Source organism: Cannabis sativa, chromosome 8 (genome assembly GCF_029168945.1).
Source record: "Cannabis sativa cultivar Pink pepper isolate KNU-18-1 chromosome 8, ASM2916894v1, whole genome shotgun sequence".
In the NCBI taxonomy this organism is placed as follows: Eukaryota; Viridiplantae; Streptophyta; class Magnoliopsida; order Rosales; family Cannabaceae; genus Cannabis; species Cannabis sativa.
In genome coordinates this window covers 10,610,092-10,622,813 of record NC_083608.1, presented here as the reverse complement: position 1 = coordinate 10,622,813, position 12,722 = coordinate 10,610,092, and the positions used below count along the sequence as shown (strand labels likewise).

General features: G+C 35.5%; 3 protein-coding genes across 3 annotated transcripts; 2 read left to right on the top strand and 1 right to left on the bottom strand.

Moving 5' to 3' along the window:
• The first annotated feature begins 2,024 nt into the window (after positions 1–2,024).
• Positions 2,025–2,860, top strand: LOC133030144 (uncharacterized). Its single transcript, XM_061102375.1, has 2 exons — positions 2,025–2,654; positions 2,762–2,860. The coding sequence occupies exons 1-2, from the start codon at positions 2,027–2,029 to the stop codon at positions 2,788–2,790; spliced, it is 657 nt and encodes a 218-aa protein (XP_060958358.1). The 5' UTR covers positions 2,025–2,026; the 3' UTR covers positions 2,791–2,860.
• A 2,350-nt stretch (positions 2,861–5,210) lies between these two features.
• LOC133030390 (secreted RxLR effector protein 161-like) lies at positions 5,211–5,894 on the top strand. The gene has a single exon (XM_061103127.1). It carries the CDS (start codon positions 5,211–5,213, stop codon positions 5,892–5,894), a length of 684 nt encoding a protein of 227 aa, XP_060959110.1.
• Positions 5,895–9,882: 3,988 nt separating this feature from the next.
• Positions 9,883–11,481, bottom strand: LOC133030389 (protein FAR-RED IMPAIRED RESPONSE 1-like). The gene is made up of 2 exons (XM_061103126.1): positions 11,267–11,481; positions 9,883–11,053 (listed from the first exon to the last, which is right to left on the bottom strand). The coding sequence occupies exons 1-2, from the start codon at positions 11,479–11,481 to the stop codon at positions 9,883–9,885; spliced, it is 1,386 nt and encodes a 461-aa protein (XP_060959109.1).
• Positions 11,482–12,722: the final 1,241 nt, after the last annotated feature.

Sequence of the window (12,722 nt, the reverse complement as noted above, 5' to 3'; positions counted from 1 at the left end):
TCAATCATAAAAAAAAAAAAAAAAAAATTAATGAAAACTGATTATGTAATTTAAGTATATTTTGTTAGAATTATTTATTTGTGGACTAATATAATACCATAATCACAATCATTAACTATATGCCCAATATTTATTCACTACCATAATGGGATGGTTAATAATTAATAAATGTATTAGAGGCACATGGGAGCACCCTAAAACTATAATTGGCCCATTAAATTATAGTCCACCATTAATTATACTCATTACCCCAATAAGCCTAATATAACCCCTTAGGGTTAAGTGTTGTATATAAAAAGGGTAATATGTGTTTAGTATGAGTTAAGAGAGGGTGTGTGGTGAAAAGAAAAGAGTTTGCTCTCATAGGTTCTCTTCTACCAATTTGGTGTTTTTCATATTGAAGGTTTTGGTGTCTTAGCAACAATGGAGAATAGCAATATGGGAGGTATGTGTTTTACATTTGTGATGCTCTAAATAAAGTATTGATTTTGGTTTTAATGATTATGAACAATGATGTTTGGATAGTTCATAATCTATGTGAATGTTTAACAATTGGTATCAAGAGCTAGAATACTTGATTTTAGAGCTCCAAAATATTTGAACTAACTCATTCATTTATTCTTTTTTCAAATCTGAATTTTTTTTTATAATTTCGGATAAAATGAGTTTAAATGTTTTAGAATGGGTTTACCTTGCTCTTAGGATGATTATTGCATGATTTATTGTAAGATTGCAAGTTTTTCATTGAGTTTATCAATGGTGGAAACTTATTTTCGGATTTGTGTGTTTATGGGTAAAGTTTATTTTTTTTGTGAAAAATGGATGAAATAGATATCAAAAATTGATAGAAGGTTAGAAATGGAAGAAAACCCCCACAAAATCCGACGAAAACGGTGGTCGGATGAGTCGTTTTCAGGCGGGTCCGATTTCGGGTCCTGTCGACCCGGTTCGTCGACTCGCGCGCCCGGTTCCAAGGTCAGGGATGACCCGCGCCAAACGACATGTCGTTTATGCTGGGTTTTGTCGTTTTTGGTTGGATGAAACGACACGTCGTTTGGAATAAACGACATGTCGTTCGAAAAAATTGGTTCAGCTCCATCCAAGAAAACGACGGGTCGTTTGGACCCTGCGGCATGTCGTTTTTCTTCAAACGACATGTCGTTTATCAAAAACGACACGTCGTACGACGCAAGAAGAAAAAAAAAAAAAAAGGCAGACGCGTGGGGGCGCGTGCATAGCCCTTTTTTGGGCCATTTTTTCACCATTTTGTTCCATTTTTAATTTCTCTATCATTTACTTGCATGCACAATACTAATTCATGAATTTTATTCATATTTGGTCATTAATTTTTGTATTGTGGCATAAACTTTATTTATTTTTCTAACAATTAGTGCTTATTTTCTTACCTATCGTAAGATTAAGCATGGAATTGTTTGGTCATGAGGAACATTTAAATATTAACTTATTTAAATTTTGTAATTTCCTCCAAAAATTTCATTAAGATCCTTATAAGTATTTAATTATCCTATCGATAATAATTGCTTGCTAAGGATGCTTAATATTGTGAAGAAAATTTATTAAATATTATGAATCACAATTTATCTATCCTTTCGATAGAAAATTAATGTATTTGATTATAATATTTAATAGATTGTTCTTACATGTGTATGAGTTCTATTTTATTGTTTTGTCTAAAGAACTCTAGCATACATGATGATCATTTGTTATTTTGCGATCATTCATTTATGAGAAAAGAGTACAAATGACATGATTTTTGTTATAACATGCATTAAATAGTTATTGCTCTTGTTTCTCATTCAGCTTTAAGCGTTCCAAGAAACTCTGCCATGTTGACGCTAAATGGAACCAACCACAAGCAGTGGGTTGAATCCCTCATGCTAAATTTGACTCTCATGAGAGTGGACTTGGCCTTGAGAGTGGATGCACCGCCTAAACCCGCTGATGATGCCACTGAAAAGGACAAGAAGTCCTATGAGGATTGGGAGCATTCCATTGTTTGATGCTTATGAGGTATCACATGGATGAGTCCATTCGTGATAGTATTCCTCAAACTGAAAATGCAAAAGATTTTCTTGCTGCCATTAAGGAAAAGTATAAGAAGTTCTCAAAGAATGAGAAAAATGAGTGCTTAACTTTGTTCCATCGCACTAATTACACTGATACGGGTGACATTAGAGCTCACATTGACAAGCTCATGGGTTGTTACCAAAAGCTTAAAGGCATGGGATTGGATCTTGGTGAGGATTACATGGTGTGGTTTGTAATGGAAACCATTCCTTCTCAATTTGATTCGATCAGATCAAGCTACAATGCTCAAAAGGAGCAGTGGACCATTGAGGAGATGACTGCTATTCTTGCCAAAGAAGAAGAGGACATGAAAAAGGGGAGAGCAAGAAGTATCTCCATGGTGACCAATCCAAACAATTCTCACAAGAGAAAGTTCACTCCCAACAACTCTAGTGACCAAAGGTTTCATAAGAAGAAAGCCACCAATCCTAAGGGAAATGGACAAGCAAGCTCTTCTTCAACTGGTCATAAGAATGAGTTTTTCAAAGGAAAGTGCAACTTTTGTCAATGCTTCGGGCATAAGAAAGCTGATTGCCGAAAGCTCAAAGCTCACTTAGAGAAGAAAGGTAATTGTCTTGTGATGGTTTGTTTGGAATCCAATATTATTGATGTGCCCTCAAACACTTGGTGGTTAGATACTGGTGCTACAATTCATGTTACGAATTCTTTGCAGGCAGTGACAAGTCGAAGAAGGCCGAGTAGGTTGGAGGAGTATGTGTACATGGGAGACGATACTAAAGTCAGAGTTGAATTTTTTGGGACTGTTAATCTGGCACTCGAATACTGGGCATTTTTTGGAGTTGCATGATGTTGCTTATTTACCCTCTATTAGGAGGAATTTGATCTCTGTATCTATTTTGGATAGACTAGGTTATAGTCTTCATTTTGGAACTGGAAAACTGACTTTGTATCGTGACTCTATGTTGATTGGAAATGGAACTTTGTGTGGAAACTTATATAAGCTTGATTTGCTTGATGTTGTTCCTGTTACTTCTCCCTCTTGTCCTTCTTCTTCTTCTCTTAATGCTGTTGTTGGTTCTAAACGTGCAAGATCAGATTTGAAATCTTCCATGCTTTGGCACAAACGTTTAGGCCATATTTCTAGAGATAGAATGGAGAGATTGGTGAAAGATGGTGTGCTTCAGGATCTTGATTTTTCTGATTTTACTGCCTGTGTTGATTGTATAAAAGGAAAGTTGACTGCCAAGGTTAGAAAGAGTAAGTCAGACAGGTCTGCAAATGTGTTAGAGCTTATTCATACTGATATTTGTGGGCCTTTTGTTCCACCTGCTATGGGTGGATATAAATACTTTATCACCTTCATTGATGATTTTTCCCGATATGGTCATGTTGAACTCATTCGTGAAAAATCTGAATCTTTAGATGCTTTCAAGATTTTCAAGACGAATGTTGAGCTTCAAAAGGGAAAGAAGATTAAAGCTGTCAATTCGGATAGAGGTGGAGAGTATTATGGGCGTTATGATGAGACTGGAAGGAACCCCGGGCCTTTTGCCAAATACTTGCTGGAATGTGGTATTGATGCAAGATATACAATGCAGGGACACCCCAACAAAATGGAATTGCTGAAAGAAGGAATCGCACACTTCTTGACATGGTACGTTGTATGTTGATTCATTCTAGCTTGCCAGAATTTTTATGGGGTGAGGCATTAAGGACTGCTGCTTATATCTTGAATCAAGTGCCTAGCAAGTCCGTCCCAAAGACACCATACGAATTGTGGTCAGGCAAGAAACCGAGCTTGCGTCATTTTCATGTTTGGGGATGTAAAGCTGAAGTAAGGCCCTATAACCCACAATCTAAGAAGCTTGATCCGAAGACTATCAGTGGCTATTTTGTAGGCTACACTATTGGTTCGAGAGGTTCTAGATTCTATTGTCCTTCTCACACCACCAGGGTGATTGAATCAGATAGAGCTGTCTTTTTTGAAGAAGAATTTAGTTCAAGTCAAGGGTCAAGAGAAATTGTGTTCAGGGAAGAACGTATTTATGTCCCTGTACCTGTTGCTTCCGCTTCCGCTCCTACTATTGATCCCGTGATTGAACAAATTCCAATAGAAGCTCATGATGAACCTCAGAATCATATGCAAGATGAAAATCCTGATATTGAGGGTGGTGAAGTTGTATTGAGAAGATCTGAGAGAGCTCGCAAACCTGCTATTCATGATGACTACCTTGTTTATTTGCAAGAACATGATTATGTTGTGGGAGACGCTTCTGAACCAGTTACTTATCAAGAAGCCATGAGAAGTCCTCAATCTAAGTTATGGTTGAATGCAATGACAGATGAGTCAAGTTCCATGTCGCGAAACAAAGTATGGAACTTAGTTGTTCTACCGAAAGGTTGCAGACCCATTGGGTGCAAATGGGTTTACAAGATCAAATATGATTCAAGTGGACAACCAGTGAAGTATAAGGCTAGACTTGTTGCTAAAGGATATAGCCAGAGAGAAGGTATTGATTACAAAGAAACATTCTCACCTGTCTCTACCAAAGATTCTTTGCGAATCATCATGGCTATGGTTGCTCATTTTGATTTGGAACTTGAACAAATGGATGTGAAAACTGCCTTTCTAAATGGAGATTTATATGAAGATATCTACATGACTCAACCTGTTGGTTTTGAGGAGCCTGGCAAGGAGCATATGGTTTGCAAGCTCAATAAGTCTATTTATGGACTTAAACAAGCATCAAGACAGTGGTATCTCAAGTTTGATGCAGTTGTCACTGCAAATGGTTTCATTGAAAACAAAGTTGATCAATGTATATATATGAAGGTCAGTGGGAGCAGCTTCATCTTCACAGTATCGTATGTTGATGATATTTTGCTTGCTTCTAATGATAAAAATCGTTGTCCGAGACAAAGCAATTGTTATACGATCATTTTGATATGAAAGATCTTGGTGAGGCTTCATATGTACTTGGGATACAGATCCTTCGGGATAGATCTAAAGGTATTCTTCGGTTGTCTCAAAGAACTTATATTGATCGGATTTTGAAAAGATTCAATATGCATACTTGTTCACCTGGAAAGGCACCAATAGTGAAAGGTGACAAATTCTCAAAGGGCCACTGTCCACAAAATGATAATGAGAGAGAGATGAAATGAAAGTGGTTCCTTATGCGTCAGTAGTGGGTAGCCTGATGTACGCTCAAGTATGCACACGCCCTGATATTGCTTTTGTTGTTGGCGTGTTGGGTAGATACTTGAGTGATCCTGGACTTAGCCATTGGAAAGCGGCTAAGAAGGTCATGCGGTATCTTCAGGGTACCAAGGATCATATGTTGACTTATCGGCGAGCTGACACTCTTGATATAGTTGGATTTAGTGACGCCGATTATGCAGGATGCGTGGATGATAAGAAATCCACATCAGGCTACATTTTCATGATGGCTGGAGGAGCTGTTTCGTGGAAAAGTGTCAAACAGACACTCACAGCATCCTCAACAATGGAGGCAGAGTATATGGCGTGTTATGAGGCTACTTGTCAGGCAATATGGCTGCGGAACTTCATTTCAGCATTGGGTATTATGGACTCTATCTCGAGGCCGCTGAAATTGTATTGTGATAATTCCGCAGCAGTAGCTTTCTCTAGAAATGTTAGAAGTACTTCTCGTTCTAAACACATTGACATTAAGTACTATTTTGTTAAAGAGAAAGTTACAGAGTCTCTTATTTCCATTGAATACACGCCCAGTACTGGCATGTTAGCAGACCCACTAACGAAAGGCTTACCCATATGTGTATTTTTAGAGCATGTTGCTCGAATGGGATTGTTAGGAGCCTAGCTTGTTGAGCTCAGTGGGAGTTTTATTATTATGTATCGGACATGCTAGTATCTTGTATGGAATGCTTATGATTTATGTTTTGAACATGCATAATGATATTGTAGTCACTTCTAGTTATTGTTGACATATGTGTGCATATATGTGTTATTCATCGAAGTGACAGGTACAAAAGGAGATGAATGCGCATAGTCTCAATTTTGTTGTACCTCATGCATGTTTGGTTTGATTGTTAATGATTGTTATTGAATTAAAATGTCTTCAAGGTCAACTCATACATAATATATGTATCCCGTCGATATGATATTATGTACGTTTTTTATTGGTTACCTTATGTGTGGTAGACAATGTTATGGTGGTTAATTATATTGTCCAAGTGGGAGAATGTTAGAATTATTTATTTGTGGACTAATATAATACCATAATCACAATCAGTAACTATGTGCCCAATATTTATTCACTACCATAATGGGATGGTTAATAATTAATAAATGTATTAGAGGCACATGGGAGCACCCTAAAACTATAATTGGCCCATTAAATTATAGTCCACCATTAATTATACTCATTACCCCAATAAGCCTAATATAACTTCTTAGGGTTAAGTGTTGTATATAGAAAGGGTAATATGTGTTTAGTATGAGTTAAGAGAGGGTGTGTGGTGAAAAGAAAAGGGTTTGCTCTCATAGGTTCTCTTCTACCAATTTGGTGTTTTTCATATTGAAGGTTTTGGTGTCTTAGCAACAATGGAGAATAGCAATATGGGAGGTATGTGTTTTACATTTGTGATGCTCTAAATAAAGTATTGATTTTGGTTTTAATGATTATGAACAATGATGTTTGGATAGTTCATAATCTATGTGAATGTTTAACATATTTTTTTCATTGCTATTCTCCAAGCTAATTAATTAATTAACAACTTTTGATATAACATTAACATCCATGTCAGCCATCTTAACAATCAATGGATTATTCCATATGTGGCATAAGCTTATTTTAGATAAATAATGTGCTTTAAATTAAGTAAACATGTTTTATTAGGTAAATAACATACGTCTTATCTCTCTCATTCTTCTCCTTCCCAACAAAATCTCATTAATTTTTAACCTTTTCAATTTTTATTTATTTATTTATTTATTTATTTTTTTTATAAACCAAGTATTAGACTATTAGTCAATTAAGTACCAAATTTCCTAGTTTTTAGTAAACTAACGGTACTAAATTTATTAATACCTTTTAATTTATTTTTTTAAAACTTTTTTTATTCACCTACTATATATATATATCCCATTTTAAGCTTCTTCATCCACATCAAAGATCAAAATTGTTTATGAGAATTGAGAAGAAAGATATTAGATATATTTTGTTATCATCTATATTTCTAGTTTTCTTTTTTTATATATATATATATAAAAAAAATAAAAGAATTGAAGAATAATATCATTCATTGGAATTTTTTGAGGCAAATTTATCAACGGTTAATAGAAGGTATGTATTTGATATTTACTCTTTGTTCATTGTATCTATATTGTTTATTATTTTTAATTTCAAATCTGTATATTTGTTATAGTTGATCTCACTTTTTATGATTAACAGTGTAGTTAGTATTAGTAGTTAGCTAGTTTTTTTTCTTTGTCTTTTTACCTTTTATTTTTTAAAAAGTAAATATACCTATTTACATATTTAATGCTGAAACTAATGGAGAAAAAAAAAGTACGTAATATGTATTATACCTATTTACATATTTACATAATGTATATGTTGTAACTCACGCTTGTTTAATACTGTCAATCAATCATATTTTTGTAAAAAAAATTTAATTGAGATTAATTGTTATTTAGTTAATTATTATTTATTAGTACAATAACTTTATTCTAAAAATATCATTGCATAAATCAGAAAATCAATTTTAAATGAGCATTGGGCAATTGGTGACGGCAAATTTTCACAATTTGAAGTTTTAAACTTTGAAGACGGAATTAGCAGCAAATATCTGGTTTTTTCGTCCCTTTTTGAATTTTTAAATTAATAATTATTATTATCTTGATTGTTCTTTGAAATATTATATTAGTTGTTGCTATTATTTTTTTTACTATGTCTCATAAAATTAAAAAATATGAGTCTGGATATGAAAAGCGTGAGAAAAAGAAAAAAATTGAGGAGTTAACGCAATCTCAAAAAGGAGCTCTTGATAAATTCATTATAAAATAACCACAAGTTTCTTTTGAAAATCATAATCATAATGTCGTTGATATTGAAATTTCTGAAAATATGTTGCCTATTATTGAGAATCATAGTGAAAATGATGATGTAGAAAATAGAAGTGACATGCCTATTGAAAATGATAATGTGGAAAATAAAGGTGATGTGCCTATTGAAAATGATAATATGGAAAATCAAAATTTTGATTATGAAAATTGTGATGATGATCATTTGAATAATCACTCGAAAATAAAATTTTAGAGGATAATAATAATGCTGAGCAAACAAACTCATTTAAAAATTTACTTGACATATTTGATCCAAGAAATTGGGATGCTCTTGATCCAAAAATGATTGGTTTATTAGTGATGAAGGGTCCAAAAAGAGATTGTTCTATTATGGTTGGTCCTAAAGGTAAATTTTCTAGACGATTCACTGCTAATTTGTATACTAGAGTTTTATCAAATGGGGAGAAGTGTGATAGAGATTGGCTTGTTTATTCAAAAGAGTTAGATAGAGTATTTTGTTTTTGTTGTAAAGTTTTTGAAACAGGAATTGTTAGAGGACAATTAATAAATGAAGGCTTTAGTGATTGGGTGCATATTGGTGAAAGACTTAGAGATTTGGTATTTTCCTTCATTCATAGGATCATATGTATTTGTGGGATGGTAATTAAGTACATTATATCGAGTACCGTGTACATTACTTGTTTCTGCGTGATGTTTAGTAAAATTAATGTACATAATATCACGTACCGAGTACAAAATTTCACGTACCGAGTACGTTCATTTACGTTTCGTAGTGTATTGTTTAGAAATTTTTTTTTAAGTGATGAAATTATTTGTTGTTATACATTGAGTTTTTAGTTGGTGTAATTTTTTAATTGTAAATATTTCATATATTAAAAATTACCACAAAAATATATTTTTTCACCTTATAAGATTGAGTTTTTTTTCCTAGGCATAATTTAGTTGTTCGTCAATAATAATTTTGAGATTTGGTGAAGATGAGAAAATTACCTTAAACACGCCAAACATAACAAGAAGTATATAAACTTACAATTTTTGAAGCAATAAGTAGAGTCCTAAACGTTAAAACAACAATGGCTAAAAGTAGCTAGTTATAAGAATGACCATAGTAAGACTCTTGTGTGGAGGAAGGCGGTTCCGGGAAATAGGCGTTGGAGTGGTCATTGAATGAGTCAGATGTTGGTTGATTGTTTGGAGGTTGTTGCCCTTGAGATCCAGTGTTATGTTGACGATTTGGGCACCATCGATGATCATGGTCTGATGAGCGACAAATGCGACAATGTCTTGAGTTTCTTGGGATCTGCTCCCCGTTTGGTCCTTCCCTTGTATTTCCCGTACCCTTTGTTCTCACAACTTCGGGGTCTTTAATAATGTTGGGGTTGCTACGGTATCTTCCAGGTTGTGGCGTCTCTGTCAAATTCTTCCTTGAACATTAGAGTTAGCCGTTCAAGCTCTTCCTTTGCACGGTTGTACGAGTCCTTTGATTTTGTTGCGTAGAAAGTGAAGTTATAAGTCAGTGAACTGAGAGATCCAAACCTAGCCATCTCGTAAATGTGCTGTTGTGGTTGTGCTGGCGGGTTAAAATGTAGGTGGAGATTTATCTTTGCGGATTTTCTCGATCGCTTCATGAGAAGAGAATTAGGTATTCTTCTCATGTTTAATCTTTTCATTGTCGCCCATAAATGTCTACAAGGGTACCCTTGACTTTCATAGAGCAAGCAACTACAGTGTAGTGCTCGTCGGCCTTCACAGTAATGAACTCAGTATTGGACGTCCTGATGCTGAAACTTTCCAATGGTGAATATCTGCCACTCTCCTTCTTGCTCCTGACTTATGACAAAATAGTTATTCTCTAAATCAAGCTGCTCAGCAACCTTGTGGTACATAGTTCTTGTGTAGAATTCAGCACATTGGTTGTAGTAAGTGGTCAAGCATGTAGGATTAGGTGGGTGAGGTCGAGTGCATCTGCTTTTGAAGTCATTTGCAGTCTCGTTGTGTCTGAGCTTTGAGACTGTCATATCTATGGTTGTTACAAATTCACGCAAGCAATCATTCTTCTCTAAAAAAATTTTTAGAGCGGAGTTGATGGATTCACAACGTTGTGTGGTTCTCATTCCTGCAACGAATGAACCCCTTAAATAAGTTTCTGCCCATTGTTGTCTTGACTCGAATGTTGTTTGACACCATTCATTATCTGTTAGTTGTTGGGTTTGGATGACGTCTAACCATCTTGCTTCAAATTCTTCCTCCTCGTAGTAGTTGTACATGAGATCCTTAAATGTTTTTAAGAAGATCGGATCTTTAACCTTTTTCGAAGCATTTGTATTGAGATGCCAAGCGTAGAGACGGTGCGTAACATCAGGCATGTGTTCAACGATAACCTGTTTCATGGCCGCATCTTGGTCAGTAACTACAACATTTGGCTTCTTATCTCCATGGCATTCTAGAAATTTTTGAAGTAGCCAAGAATATGATGGAAGCTTCTCGTGGAGGAGGAGAGCAAAGCCGAAGATGCATGTGTTGAAATGGTGGTTGACGCCAATGAGAACAATGAGGGGCTTATTGTACTCATTTGTAATGTAGGTTGTGTCAAATCCTAGTACATCCCCAAAAGCTACATAGTCCACGCGTGAGTTTCCATCTGCCCAGAATAAGTTAGCCAAGCGATTCTCGTCGTCAACCTGATAGACAACGAAGAAATTAGGATCCTTCTCTGCGAGACAATCAAGAAATCCCAGAGCCCCTTCTGAGTCCGTCTCTATCTTCTCTTCTCGCTTCGCACCAGCAACCCTGTTGTACACATCTCGAAGTTGACATGGCATTTTCTCGTAACCTCCACTTTGCAAAGCAACATGAGACATTATGTTGGCAGTTTTAATTCCTACGGAGTTCATCGACCTAACTTGGGCAAGCAACCCATCGGACACAACTCTATATGATCTCAAAAATTGTACCTCACTCGATGAAGCCAGCTCGTGATTGTGTATTGTGCTGAACTCTTTGCATTTCCAAGTGTTACACGGTTGTGTGAGTAAAACACGCAATGCTGCCTAACATCCGGTTCTAGTGACATCATGAGGTCTTTTTTTTCTTGGTGTGTCCGGTGATGAGATTTTTTTCAAACCCTCGGAACAACAAACCCACCTCCGCATTACAATGACCCCATGAGAACGTCGTACATCGTCTTTCCTTGTGCCGAAACCCATCCGTTTCGCGTACATTTTGTAGAATGCTTCCCATTTTTCTAGTTTGTCAAGACTCTTGCCTAGCACGTCCTGTATTTCAATCTCATTCACTGGTTTTATGATGTTTAGCTCTGCTGTGATGGTTTCCCATTCATAATTGTGTTCGTCATTCATGTTGGCTTGTTATTGATTTGTAAGAATTGTAGATGAGGAGTAAGGTTTAGAGGGTGCTGAGGGGATTGAAATTAGATTTTGTGAGTTTAAAGGGCTGAGATAATAGGGTTGTGTGGAGCTGGTGATCTCATTTGGTGATCACATTTAAAGTTGTTGGGCTGATATTAATGGGCCTCTACAATATTACAATCTGAACTCAACTCCTCTCGTACGTCAGAACAGTATAATAGTACAAATTGTTTTAATTTCATTCCACATGTAATTGTAAAATAAGGTTATTTGACGAAAAATTTAAAGGGGTGATGTTATTGAGTTGAAAGGGTTGGTGGTGGCATTTAAATAGATTGGCCTTATGTTAATGGGCCTTCACCTAAGTTTTTCAATGAGTTGAACCATTTTCGTACGTCCGAAATAAAACATTGTACTTTTTTTGTTTTTTTTTAAAAAATATGTTAAGAAAAGAAGAAAATTTTAATAAATGGTTAGTTGTTCACATTTAAATTCATTGGGCTTATATTAATGGGCCTATACCAACATCTTTTAATGAATTCAACCATTCCTGTACTTTACAAAGATAACGCAGTACTATTATGAAAACCCCCTGCGTGTACACGTCTATTAAAGTGATGACATTTTTTAGTAGCATGGGTAGTTTCTCCCATTTATATATGTTGGGCTGATATTAATGGGCCCTTCACCTACATCTTCTTATAGGTTAAACCATCATCGTACGTTAGAACAGTACCGTAGGACATTAGGTTTTTTGGAAAAACGGGATTGATGAATAATGTTGACATTTGACCATACTACGTACGCCTACACGTGTATTTAATTGTGTAATTCAGAGATTTAAGCACCCCTCTTTTGACACATCAGATGTGCCCAATGGAGTACATCCCAATGGAGTACAGCTAACTAAAAAACGTACTATAGGGTTATTCTCCACGACTTATATAACACACTTGAGACGTTTTCCAATCCAGCATCAAGTTTATAGAGAAATTAACTTGTAATTTAGTTATTAGCATTACAATATATCAAGTATGAGTTCAGGTCCACACTGGGTTATTTTCAATGGACCAAATGAAGGTATCTATAGTAGGTACGAAGATGCTGTAAGCAAAAACACTACTTCTGAAGCGTCCATAAAAATAATTCGTTATGAATCTTTCGTAGAAGCTTTTTCTGCTTTATGTCTACATGGAGAGACGGGACAATGCTTCACTGGGCAGCAAGTTAGA

Bases quoted from the DNA above. Each gene is read 5' to 3' on its own strand.
- LOC133030144 (XM_061102375.1), top strand. From the start codon at position 2,027: ATGAGGTATCACATGGATGAGTCCATTCGTGATAGTATTCCTCAAACT. The intron at 2,655-2,761 runs GTAATTGTCTTG...AATTCTTTGCAG, and splicing joins AGCTCACTTAGAGAAGAAAG to GCAGTGACAAGTCGAAGAAG.
- LOC133030390 (XM_061103127.1), top strand. From the start codon at position 5,211: ATGAAAGTGGTTCCTTATGCGTCAGTAGTGGGTAGCCTGATGTACGCT.
- LOC133030389 (XM_061103126.1), bottom strand. From the start codon at position 11,481: ATGAATGACGAACACAATTATGAATGGGAAACCATCACAGCAGAGCTA. The intron at 11,054-11,266 runs GTGGGTTTGTTG...GAGATCATATAG, and splicing joins GGGGTCATTGTAATGCGGAG to AGTTGTGTCCGATGGGTTGC.